General features: G+C 41.1%; 1 protein-coding gene across 4 annotated transcripts in view; it reads left to right on the top strand.

Moving 5' to 3' along the window:
* Window positions 1–13,789, top strand: part of LOC107798809 (uncharacterized) — a 97,922-nt gene that overhangs the window by 12,617 nt on the left and 71,516 nt on the right. For all 4 annotated transcript variants that reach the window (XM_075222503.1, XM_075222502.1, XM_075222505.1 and 1 more), the window contains exons 7-8: window positions 10,235–10,338; window positions 10,514–10,631. In XM_075222503.1, the coding sequence (XP_075078604.1) occupies window positions 10,235–10,338; window positions 10,514–10,631 (222 nt within the window). The remainder of the gene's footprint in view (window positions 1–10,234; window positions 10,339–10,513; window positions 10,632–13,789) is intronic.

The raw sequence follows: 13,789 nt of genomic DNA, 5'->3' as shown, positions 1-13,789 counted from the left end.
TGACCTTCGCCCTTCTTCGATGGCCGCTGCTTCAGGGGCGACACCGGCTATAGATGGTGCTGTTATTCCACGGTCTCCCACCTCTGATGGACCCAGCTCCATCGCCCCCTCATCTGCTCCTGGGCTTAGTTGTGTTGAGGCTACACTTCAAGCTTCTTCTTCTTCTGGGAAGATCGTAGAGCATGCCCCATCTGATGTAAGTGTCGGACCTGTGCCGCCAAGGGCACCATGCTCTCCTTCTTCCTGCTACCCTACTGGTGTTCCTGGTCATTCTTGTAGCAGCGAGGTGCTAATTTCAGAGATTGATACCCCTCATGGAAATGGAGAGATCCTTTCGGCACCTAAAGTTCCTATTGCTAGCAATGCTATGGTCTTGTATTCCTCCGGTAGGGGCAAGGAAAGGGTACATTTAGAAGACGCCTGTCCAATCTCGTCACGGATTGGAGGAGGGGATATGTCTTTCTGGATGGAGGATAAACTATTAAACTTTGGGAAGTTTCTAGGTGTTTCTTTTGAAGAGAAGGAAGATAGGGTGTTAGAACTATTGAGGGAGATTGAGCAACAATCTTGTTATAATGGTGCAGAGAGGGAGTTGGGTCAAGGTGCTAACCAAAATAATTTAGGGGATGTAGTGGTGTACCAGAGAAGGGGCCGGGTGTGTGACAGGGAAGAAGAGAGCTCGGTTAGAGGGGGTGGGGAGAAGGGAGATATTGTTTCTTATGGAAGTTAAGATTCTTTCATGGAATGTGAGGGGGATGAATGACCCAAACAAAAGGGCCATCATCAAAGTGGGAGTTAGAGAATGGGGTGCTAACCTAGTTTGCTTTCAGGAGACAAAAATGGAAGTTTTGTCGGATCTGATTGTGAGGAGTGTCTGGGGAGGTATTTGGGTAAAATATGACTGATTTCCAGTAGTGGGAAGTGCCGGGGGCATTCTTCTAATGTGGGATGATAGAAGCTTGGAGGTAAAGCAGATTAAGAAGGGAGTTTTTTCTTTAGCAGCTCTTGTCAAAGATAGAGTGAGTGGGGTGGAGTGGGGATTTGGGGGAGTGTACGGACCGGTAGGAGAAGGGTCCACAATACTTTTCTGGGAGGAACTGGTCAATATGATGGGGGAATGAGACATTCCATGGGTTCTGGGGGGACACTTTAACACTATTAGATTCCCGGAGGAGAGATTAGGGTGTAGTATGATTTTGAGGGTCATGGAGGAGTTTTCTGACTTCATCAATGATCACTTTCTCATTGATCTTCCTCTGTCAGGGGAAAGGTTTACTTGGGCCAGGGCGGAGGATTTCAACTCAAGGTCTTGACTTGATAGATTTTTGATATCGCCCTCCTCGGATGAGCTGGTGCTGAATGTGCTGCAAATTCCTTTACCTAGGCTGACTTCGGATCATTTGCCGATCTTGCTAGATGGATGTAGAGGGAGGGGGTGCGTGCTCCCTTCCGATTCGAGAACATGTGGTTGAAGGTGCCAGGATTTGGTGACAAGGTGAAAGAATGGTGGACAAGCTACGGGGTATCAGGGACACCTTCATTCCGTCGTTCGAAGAAACTTAAATTGCTTAAGGAAGATATTATTAGGTGGAATAATGAGGTTTTGGGGGAGGGTAGAGGTTAAAATGAGGGAGCTTATGCATGAATTGGGGGATCTAGAGAGATGGGAAGGTGCGAGGGAATTAGATGAATCTGAGAAAGAGAGATTGGGGGAGGTTAAGAGGGAAATAATCGAGTTAGCAATAGCTCAGGAGACTAGTTGGCGGCAAAAATCGAGGGCGCTATAGTTAAAGGAAGGGGATTCGAATACCTAATTTTTCCACAGGGTGGCAGTTGCAAATCGAAGGAGAAACTTCATAGAGTCCTTAGTTGTGGATGGGGTGAGGATTGAGGGAGAGGAGGAGGTACAAGGGGCGATAGTGAGGTTTTACGAGAACTTATACAAACTACAAAGAGGAAGTTAGTTGGAGGCCAACTTTGGGGGGAATAGAGTTCAACCACATAGGGGAGGGAGACAGTGAGTGGCTAGAAAGGGCTTTCGAGGAGGAGGAGGTGCACGAGGCTGTGTCGAGTTGTGCTGGTGATAAGGCCCCCGACCCTGATGGTTTCTCCTTGGCTTTCTTCCAGCTCTGTTGGGACACCATTAAGGGGGAGTTGATGGAAGCCATTGAATACTTCCATGTGAATGGTGTTTTCGAGAGAAGTATCAAGGCTTCTTTTATTACTATTGTGCCTAAGAAAGAAGGTGCATTTTGTATCAGCGACTACAGGCCTATTAGTCTCGTAGGGAGCATTTACAAGATCATTTCTAAAGTGCTTTCCAATGGACTCAAGCAGGTTCTTGACGTGTCTGTTTCGTCCTCCCAGAATGCGTTTGTGGAAGGTAGGCAGATCCTGGATGCCGCTTTGGTGGCAAATGAACTTGTAGACTCCAGAAGGAAAAATAGAGATCCCGGCTTGCTATGCAAGTTGGACCTTGAGAAGGCTTTCGACCATGTCAATTGGGAGTTCCTGGATTTCATTATGATGCGGATAAGATTTGGAGCAAGATGGAGGGGATGGATCAAGTTCTGCATTTCCTCAGTCAGATTCTCTGTCCTGGTTAATGGTAGTCCGTGTGGTTTCTTTGGCAGCTCCAAGGGTCTCAGGCAAGTAGACCCCCTATCCCCATGCTATTCATTCTAGTGATGGATGCTTTGAGTAAAATGATGGATCGCGCGACGGGCGGAAGTTTCTTGAGAGGATTCTCAGCTTCGATCGGGGTGCCCTGTGCCCGAAGAGTCTCTCATTTGCTTTCTGCGGATGACACCCTGGTTTTCTGTGATGCCGATATGGATCAGTTGACCTACCTGAAGCAGGTCCTATAGTGGTTTCAGATAGTATCAGATCTCAAAATCAACCTCGGCATGTGTGAGATTTTCCTGGTGGGTGAGGTTGCTAACATTGATGCTTTGTCTTATGTTCTCAGATGTAAGGTGGGATCCCTTCCCACTACTTACCTGGGTCTCCCATTGGGTGCTTCGCATAAGGATAGTACGATTTGGAATCCAGTGATCGAAAGGGTTGAAAAAAGATTAACAAGCTGGTAAAAACGGTACTTGTCAAAAGGCGGAAATGAAGTGCTCATTAAAAGCACTTTATCGAGTATGTCCACCTATCACTTGTCCCTGTTGCAAGCTCCTGTGAGCATCACAGAAAAACTGGAGCGGCTTCAAAGGAACTTTCTATGGGATGCAGCGGATGGAACTAGAAAGTATCATCTAGTGAATTGACAGACAGTCACTTCCCCAAAGAAGTGGGGTGGACTTGGAGTAAAAGATCTTAGGGTATTTAACAGAGCTTTGTTGGGGAAATGGATATGGAGATTCGGGGTAGAAGAGCATGCTCTATGGAGGAAGGTCATAGTAGACAAGTACGATTCCATAGGAGGGGGTTGGAGGACCAAGGCAATCACAACACCTTTCGGGTGTGGCATGTGGAGGAGCATCATGAAGAATTGGGAATCCTTCAGTGGCAACATCTCTTACAGGGTGGGAGATGGAAGGAGAATTAGCTTTTGGAATCATAGGTGGTGTGGAGAGGATACTCTGAGGGTCTCCTTCCCTACGTCTTCAGAGTTTCAAACCAAAAGGAATTGATGGTCCAACAAATTCGTAAGGAACATGCAGGAGGGGGTAGTATGGGACCTCTTATTTAGAAGGAACATGCAAGATTGAGAGATTGCTGAGCTCCAAGATTTATTAACACTGCTATATGGGCAAGACTTGCCTCAGCCATCTTGTGATTCTTGGAGATGGGGTTTGCATGGCGATGATCTGTTCACCGTAAAGTCCTTTTACCAGAGTATGTTGGTGAGAGAGGAGGCCTCTTTTCCATACTCCTCGATCTGGATTCCTAAGGCGCCCACGAAGGTGTGCTTTTTTGCATGGCTAGCGGCGAGGGGAGTGATTTTGATTGCTGAGAATCTGCGAATGAGGGGAATTACACTTGTTAGTTGGTGCTATATGTGTAAAAGCTCAGGGAAAGAAGTTAATCATCTTTTGTTGCATTGCTCCTGAACCTTTTTGGTGTTCAATGGGTGATGCTAAGCACTGTAAAGGAAATGCTATATAGCTGGGCCGGTTTCCGTAGAAGGAGAAAGCAAAAGGCGTGGAAGTTTGCCCCGTTAGCTCTCATGTGGATAGTTTGGGGGGAGAGAAGTAGGAAAGCTTTTGAGGGGATTGAGTCTCCTTTTTCACATCTTAAGAATAGTCTTTTATCTTTGATCGCTTTTTGGTCACTCATATAGCCCCCATAAGATTGGGCGTCTTTTATAGAGAATTATGTTCTGATGTAAATTCTCTACTTTTTGGTATATTTATTGTATACGGGAGTTCTCTCCCTTTTGATTAATACAATTTACCTTATCAAAAAAAAAATCAAAGACAATGCAATAATATCTGTCTAAATAAAATCTGTTCGACGCTAATTGTGTCTAGGCATATCTCCTTTTCATAAATGGATGTCACTTGATCATCATATGTTTGTGCTAGTAATGCGTCATGTGATGTTTCTTAATACTTTTTATTAGTATCTCGGGATGCAATATTTGGCCTCTTTTGGAGTTCGTTTCCTCCTTGAATAAAGTAATATACTATTGATTTCAAAAAGTAATCTGTTATTGCTTGTAAAAGATAGAGAAATTGGAGCAATCACCCAAGAAGTAATAAGTATATATACAAATACCTAAAAAAAAAGATCCTATAAATCTGTTGTGAATCATTATAATTCTGCTAGCTATGTACATTACATAAAGTATGTTTACATTTATTTTTCTACATTCATTTTATAACACTCCCTCTCAAGCTGGAGCATAGATATTGATCATGCCCAGCTTGTTACGAAGGTAATCAATTCGAATTCCATTCAGCGCTTTGTGAATAAATCATCTGGTTGCTCTCCTGTCTTCACGTAGCCGGTGGATATCAAGTTCTCCTGAATCTTCTCACGAATAAAATTGCAATCAACCTCAGTATACTTAGTTCTTTCATGATACACCGGATTTGACGCAATATGGAAGGCATCTTGATTGTCACACCAGAGTCTTGCTGGTATTGGATGCTCTAACAAGTTTCGGTCAAAAGATGATGTATCCACATAATCTCACACATAGACTGTGACATAGCTCTGTACTCGGATTTTGCACTGGATTGAGATATAACACTATGCTTCTTACTTCTCTATGATACCAGGTTCCCTTTAACAAAGACACGATAGCCTGTAGTAGATCTTTTATCAGTTTTGGTTCCAGCCCATGCAGCATCTGCAAAACACTCAATACGAGTATGGCCGTTATTACTATATAATATGCCAAATTCAGGAGCTCCTTTCAAGTAACATAAAATCTGTTCCAAAGTTGACCAATGTTTGACAATTGGTGCGGACATGAACTGAGCTAACAACACTTACAGTAAAGCAATATCTGGACGAGTCACAGTGATGTAGTTTAATTTTCCAACTAACCTTATGTATCTCTCCGGATCATTAAAAGGATCCTCATCATCTTTCATAAGATGCACATCAGGAACCATTGGAGTACTGCAGGGTTTAGCTGCAAGCAAGTCAAGAGTATACTTTCTCTGAGATAAAAGAATTCCCTTCTGGCTTCTATTTACTTCTGCTCCCAAAAAGTATTTCAACATGCGCAAGTCCTTTGTATGAAACCTAGTGTGCAGGAAAGACTTGAGGAAGAAATCCCTACACAGTCACTTTCTGTGATAAGAATGCCATCAACATATACTACAAGAAGAGTAGTTCCCGTTGCTGATTGCTGATAGAAAACTGAATAATCACACTTGCTCATTTTCAGCCCAAACTCCTGAACTACCTCACTAAACTTGCGAAACCAAGCTCGAGGACTTTGCTTCAAGCCATACAAAGACTTCTTCAAATGACAGACTTTCCCATACCTCCTAAGCAACAAAATCGGGTGGTTGCTCCATATACACTTCCTCCTTAAGATCACAATGAAGGAACGCATTCTTGATATCCAATTGATGTAAAAGCCAATTCTCAGAAGCAACTAGAGAAATAAATAGGCAGACATAAGTGAGTTTAGCAACTGGGGAGAAAGTGTCGAAAAAATCCACCGCATAAGTTTGAGCATACCTTTTAGCCACAAGTCTGGCTTTAAGTCTTGCCAAACCATCTGGATTAACTTTAACGGTAAAGACCCACTTACATCCCACTGGCTTCTTTCTCTTGGGTAAACTCACCAAATCCTACGTGTGGTTATCCTCTAAGGCATGTATTTCCTCAAGCATTGCATCAGATCATCCTGGATGATTCAAAGCTTCCTTCAATGTTTTAGGTACCGAGATGGAGTCTAGAGAAATAATTATAGTTCTAGATGTAGAGGATAAGCGGTCATAGGAAACAAAATTAGCAATGGGATATGTGGATTTGCAAGTACGTGTACCTTTGCAAAGAGCAATAGGAAGGTCAAGGTTTTCTAGTGGATTAGGCGGAGGAGGATCTGATGACGAAGGAACTGTTGCAGGACATGTATCATTTGTCTCTTGCCTCCATTAGTAAACTTGAACAATTGACAGTCTTGCTAACACAATTGGAGCAGGTGCTGAAGGCTTAATAGTTGATTTGGTGCTCAATAAAAGAACTAGGAGATGGAGGAACATTTGGTTCTGTCAAAGCACGGGTAACCTGATATACTAGCCACTCACTTCCTCCCGGATTGTCGAAATAGGAGGTGCATAGAAGAATAGTGTAGTCTCTGAAAATATCACATCAACTGACACTAAATATTTGCCAAGTTCAGTAGAATAACATTGAAACCCCTTCTGAACGCGAGAATAGCCCAAATACACTTCAATGCCTTGGGATCCAACTTGGTAACAGATGATCGAACATTTCGAACATAACATGTGCATCCAAATTCCAAACACCTTAGGTTCCATCGGAGATAATAACTTGTTTGGGAAAAGAACACTATAAGGTACATTACCACCAAGCATAATAGATGACGTGCGATTAATCATAAAACAAGTTGTAGAGACCGCATTAGCCTAGAGCTGTTTAGGAACTTCATTTGGAACAAAAGTGTCCGAGCTGTCACAAGTAGATGCCTATTCTTCCTCTCAGCAACTCCATTTTGAGAGGGTGTGTCAACACATGATGACTGATATAGTATACTATGTTGTCTCATGTAGAAACGAAATAATTCTGACATGTATTCTTTAGTGTTATCACTCCTTAAAATACGCACCAAAGTAGTGAATTGAGTTTTGACTTCAACATAGAAGGCAGAAAAGTGAGTAAACACTTCAGAGCGGCTTTTCATAAAATAAAATCCAAGTCATCGAGAAAAATCATCTACAAAAGTGATAAAATACCTATGCCCGGTTTTGGAAACAGCAGGACATGGTCGCAAACATCAGAATGATCTAACTCAAAAGCTAACTAAACTCGCTTATTAACCCTTGGACCTAATGAGATGCAATGGTGTTTTGCAAATCGACATAACTCACAATCCAATGAAGAAATATTCTGAAACTGAGGCAGAGCTTCTTCAACATAGGTAGACAGGGATGTCCCAATCAATAATGTGCTTTAAAAGGAGACGCAACACTGGAGCATGCAACAGACTGTGACTCTCGTTTATGAAGGATGTAAAGATCACCGGATAAATATCCTTTACCAATAACCTGCTTCGTTGTAAGATCTAAAAACCAACAATGGTCGGGAAAAAAAGCGACATAACAGTGAAGGTCTCCTGTGATTTTGCTAACAGAAATCAGATTAAAGGCCAAGTTTAGTAGACTTAACTGCCTCTCTTCCTTCATGGTAGGGGTAAGGTCTGCATACACATTACCCTCTCCAGACCCAACAATTGCACTAGGTTTGTTGTTGTTGTTGTTGTTTGATAGACTTAATACAGATGACAGGGTAATAGAGGAAATTAGTTTACCGTCCCAAAACCAACACTGCTACAAGTTGATCCATCAGCTACAATAACTGGAGAAGTTGCTTTGTGTGACCAAAAACTAGAAAAAATATTTGGATTACATGTCATGTGATTTGTGACACTTAAATCAATCACCAATTTAGTTGAAAATGTGATAAGACATGTTTTATCTTACCACAGCAAAATCAGTAACCGAAGAAGGGAATTTTAGGAACTCATCCGAAATCAAGATTGTTGGACTAGGAGACGTAGCCATAAGTCCATAAAATAAACAAAAGGGAACTTCAACAAATTGACCACAACCAGAACTTTACACAAATAAAGTTACCCCACGAATTACAGAATCAGAAGTTTACCCAATGAATTAGAGAACAAGTGAGAATCAAACAGAATAGAGTTCCAACTGATATAATCGAAAAGTTTCACCAAGAATTTGCTCAATTAGAACACTCAAAGTATCAAAATAATGAAAGAGGAACTAGTAAAATTCCACTAAAAAGATATCCCAACAACTCGCTAAAAGATCAAGTAACAGAGTCTCTCGTCTAACCCAATCGCCAAAATGATCTTCACTTGAATAAAGCTCAACAAGCCAAACATTCACAGAGGAGAATTTTACCAAGAATATGGAGTCCTTAGATAATAGATAATATTCAGACACCAAATCAGCAAACGGAAAGTAAAAAAAAATGATTTTGACCAAAGAAAACCAAATTGACAAAAGCAATGCTTTGAAATCTACCCAACCGACGTCTGATTAGCAAGAAACCACAAAAATTTGACCGGAAATATCGAGCCTACATCAGAAATGAAACCCCGAACTGATTCCCTCGAACCTCCCTCGTACCAGACCTGGTCTATGACTTCCGGCGAACTTTCTGAACCAACGCCGACGAATCAAATGTCTCTGCTCTGATACCATGTAAAATATAGAGAAATTGGAGCAATCGCCTTGTCTATTATTCTAAAAAGTAACAAGTATATATACAAGTATATAGAACCCTAACTATAGAAAGAATTAAAAAAAAGGAAATCCTATAAATCTGGTGTGATTCTCTATAGGCTATGTATATTACATAAAAGTATGTCTACATTCTTTCTATAACATTGCTAAAAAGGGAAAATCCTGTATTAGGAGGTAAACAAGAGGGCCCAAGCTTTCCCTATCTTTCAGTTTGGATTTATAAATGCCGAGAAAGGTATGTTTGTTCTGCTGTTAACATGAATAACTGTTAAGGGGCAATCCTAACTTCTGAAAATTTGTGGAGTATGACTAAAGCATATGTCAGCATTCAACTGGTGCTTTATGTGCAAATGGTCCGGAGATGATGTAAACCATTTACCAGTCCGTTGTCAGATTGCAAGCCAGTTGTGGTGAATAGTACTGTACTAACCGTGTTTGGAATACAACAGACAACACTGGATACAATGAAGGATGTGATGTATAGCTTGTCCTTCAGAGGGAAACAAAAGGAGATGTAGAGCGTATAAAGTAGCTTCCTTGGCGCTTGTTGATACTTTGGAGGGACTATGGAGCATGAGAGCATTTGCTACTTTGTGGTGCATGTCACGCTGTATCATTAAAAGTGGAGTCTTAAGTATTCAAACACTCAAGTTGGTGGCCTAACAGTCAATGCAGTTGGAATGGACTACGGGAGACCTAGGTTCAAATCTCAATAGAGGCAAAAAAAAGTTTTAGGTGTTCTCTCATCTGCTTAAATCTTGGTAGATAGAGTTATCCGTTGCCTGTGCTGGTGGATGCAAATTATCTGATTATGCCTGGCAAAATTCTGAATATTCTCTGGAATCTAAATGCTCAGTATGTTTGGTATTTCCTGCTTAATGCCCTCATCATCAAACAGCTTTTGTGGTGCTGGAAACTGAAATGAAGGAGAGATTAGCAAATCATGATTTCCTCAAGCAGTTATGTTGAAAGATTCAAGAGTGGGAGCCGCAGCAAAGGAAATCAAAGGGTTTTGACCTTTTCCTTGTTTATGTGTCATAGTGATTCTTTGAGCACCACCTTGGTTGCTTCTCTAGTATGATAGTTAGCATCTTTAAATCAATGTTGTAGACATAAAGAACATCTACACTAAAAATAGCATTTCTGTCCTCACTTTCGGACTAATTATTTGAATTTGTATCCAACTGCAGCATCTGATCAATTGCTTTGTAATATTTACTTACATTGGCAAGCTCTTTACCTTTGTTTGTTATTCCCTGCTTGCAGTCTTGAGTTGCCTGGAAAATTAATGTCACCCTTTTCATTTACAGCCACCTGCTGGAAATTCTTGGCTTGGATCATTAATTGCTACTATAATTGGAAATCTCAAGATTTCAATTAGCAATGTCCATGTCAGATATGAGGATTCTGTCAGGTATGTCCGTGTCAGTTGTTGATGTCTTTCTAACCTGAGCTGAGTTTCCCCATTTCGTTCATTGTATTATATCTCCATTATTTAGTTTTTTAACTGTGATCTTTGATTTATGGCTTCTCACTTAGGTTGCTTTGTTTTTCTTTCTTTTGTATATAATGGGCGGCCACAAATTTAGCAATCCTGGGCATCCATTTTCTTGTGGGGTTACTCTTGCAAAGCTTGCAGCAGTTACGATGGATGAACAAGGGAATGAAACATTCGATACAAGTGGCGCTTTGGATAAATTGCGTAAGGTAAGTTGTTCTCTTTTTCATGCGAAAGATTGTTCAAGAAAATTGACTTTCTGGTCCCAAATTGGGATAATCTGTCTTCAAGGTCAGAGTGAAACAAAGTACTTGTATGCCATAATTGGCGTTGTTGTGCATGAGCATTCTAATGTTGTGTCTGGTTTGGGATATTGTTATTCCTTTTCCCGCTTTACAGTGAGGTAGATTACATAATGCCATTAAGAGAGTAGCTAGAGTTTTTTCATAGATTGCCCGCAATTACTTATTCAAATACAAGATTAGAGTTAGTTCAATTATCTTTGCATGTAAGCCCGACATTTGGCAAAGTGAAGAAGACTAAGAGATCTTTCAGAGAAATGACAATATTGCCGTCAATCGGAATCAGTTAGTAGGAGATGAAGATTTTTGAGTTTGCCTAGGAATGACGTGGATCTAAGAATGGATATTTTGAGACTTATCTAGTGGGTTGATTCGATAATTGGACCTGTTGATACAATTGGGAAGTGAGCTGCAAACTCATGAAGAGTGACATACGAAACTAAGGTGTCGAATTTTGGTGATTTCTGGGATACTTAAATACTTGTTTTTTTTTTTGATAACGAAAAAGATAATGATAAATACTTGTATTCCACCGATTCTGTATATCTAACCCCAGCTTTCTGTGTATTGCTAAATTTATTTAATTGGTCAAAGTAAAGGTAGGTTTTTCTTTCTTCTATTTGAACTGGCACACCTTTCTTTCCTTGGTTAATGAGTCCATAATGTTCTTCTGGCTGATTAACATCCTCTTAATTTGTTTCTGGTGTTCGATAGCATGCTTAATTGGTCTTGTATAGCATGTTTTCCGAAGCTGTATTCCGGGTAAACTTTGCGATCTGGTTATAGTGTTTCTGAGTTGCGGGTGTTTGAGGCTGTGAGTCCCTTCCGTGATATTCTATTGATTGATCTTGAGTGAGATTGTGAAGTCCTGTCTCACAAATTTGGTTTTTTCCAGTGTGGTTGACTTGTTTTTTTGCTTATTCACTGAAGCTTCAATTTCACTTACAAATAGGGAAAAAGATAAAGATAAATAAATATAAATATACTGGAAAAGTAATTTTAGAATATATTCAAGATAAAAATTTATATTTTCTTACACCAAATTTGTCTTGTTTTGTGTTCTATTATTTGAGAACATAGTACTGTTCCTTGTAATTGGTAAAACAGACATTAAAATTCCCTACTTAGGCCTCATTTGTTTTTTTTAAGATTAAGACGTCTGAATGTGAATACACATCTGAATATATTAAGATGTGTATTAAGATCTGAATACTAAATAATTAAGACTGTTTGATTTTTAACGTCTGAATATATAAAATTTATCTTTATTTGAAAATTAATAAACATAAAATTCAAATGAAATACTAACTAATCTAATATTCTATCAATAAAATATATAGTTTTTTAAATATGATAGTTGTTGGTTGTGATGGGTAACAGGTGAATGCCGACTAGAGGCGGTGGTTGGTGGTAGTTTTGGTTGATGGTGGTGGTTCGTGCTAGTAGCTAGTAGTGATTGGTAGTGGTGGCGATTATGATTGAGGATGGTGATGGTGGTAGTTAATAATGGTGGGTGGTGGTAGTAGTTGTGACTAAGAAAGGTGGTGGGTGAGTGGTAGTAGGTTATAATGATGAGCAGTGCCGGCTGTGGTTGTTGATGGTGATGGGTGGTCAGTTGTGGCAGTTGAGGTGGATGACTATTGATTGTGGGTGAGAATGATGGTGGTCAGAGTGGTGGAGATAGTGGGTGGTGATGGTCGATAATGGTGGCGGTTATGAGTGAGGATGATAGTGGCATGGTGGTGGTGGGAGTGTTGGTGGTGGTGGTTGAGTGTTAGACCTCCAACAATTGAGCTCGACCGGACAACAAGAGTGTTGTCATGAGGCAGCAAGAGTGTTGCAAAGCTTGGCGCATGAGCAGCACCAATGTCAAAAATGGGAAACGGGCAAGTGATGTCCAAGGCTTTGACGGAGGCGAGGCAGCTTGGCAAGAGCTTGACAATGAGTTGCGGGCTAAGAATGGCACTTAATCACGGCAAAGGCATCAAGGCATGAGGCAGTGATGCCAAGACAAGGCAAAAACGGATGGGCAAAGGCAAGCAAATGTGCAACGGAAAGGCAGTGCGCGGGCAGACTTGTCATGCCATTGAGTTGCGGCAAACGGGCCAAGTTCGTGGGCGATGGCAAGGCTAATTGCGGCACAATGCAGCTGGATACAATGGCATTGACGCCTGGTCCAGGCCATGGCACGAAATTGGGCAGCAAGTCTTGGATTGACAAAGTCAAAGGCGGTTATCGGCACATGCTGTGCACATGGGCAGCAGTTGAGCATTGTCCAAAAAGCTGGCAGGAGTTAGCACGTTTTTGAGGGCCATGATCTCATTATCTTTAGCATGATTTACATGATCCTAGTAGTTGGGGATGTCAACTACACTAAGCTAAAGTAGTGGGCTGACTAAGCAAGTGCCTAAGCCTAAATATAGGCAACTATTGTGTAAATGGGGCTGGTTCATATGTTATAAATGGACAGCACCCTTCCCTTTTTGAAAGAGAGAGAGAAAAACGTGTGAGAGCACACAATTGAGTTAGGAAGGAGTCCTAAACCTGTTTTCAAGAGTGAAAACAACCTAAGGCTAAGAGTAGTCTTGTGAGGGTCAAGAGTGATCTTCATTTTGTACACGGATGTACTACGGAGTTTGAGTTTTCTTTGTATTCTCGAGTTAAATACAAAGTTGGGAAAGAGTTTCCTGTATATTGTGCCTTTTGTTCACTTTAATTTTCTGTCCCTTCATTCAATTTTCCGTTGCCTAAAATCAGTATCTACTTACTACGTTGAAAGCTGCCTAAATAAATCTAAGTCCAAAGTTGCAGAATTTTGGCCGAGTGTTGGAACAGGCTGAAGTTAAGTCGAGACTTGGCTGCCGCGCAGGCTGTTTTTGTGGAGCATAAAACACCCCTGTGACAACTGGTATCAGAGCGGAGCAGGTTCGTGACGGAGACACGACGGGCTGTGGCAGATTTCGTGGTCTTGTTCGAGAACATGGCTGGTGGTAACAATGAACTGCGAGAAAGGATAACGAAACTGGAAGCATTGGTGGGAAATGTTCCTGATGGTGAAGAATTTC

The sequence above is a fragment of the Nicotiana tabacum genome, chromosome 10 (assembly GCF_000715075.1).
Source record: "Nicotiana tabacum cultivar K326 chromosome 10, ASM71507v2, whole genome shotgun sequence".
In the NCBI taxonomy this organism is placed as follows: domain Eukaryota; kingdom Viridiplantae; phylum Streptophyta; class Magnoliopsida; order Solanales; family Solanaceae; genus Nicotiana; species Nicotiana tabacum.
Note: the sequence above shows the minus strand (reverse complement) of the source record. Positions and strands in the feature narration are given on the sequence as shown.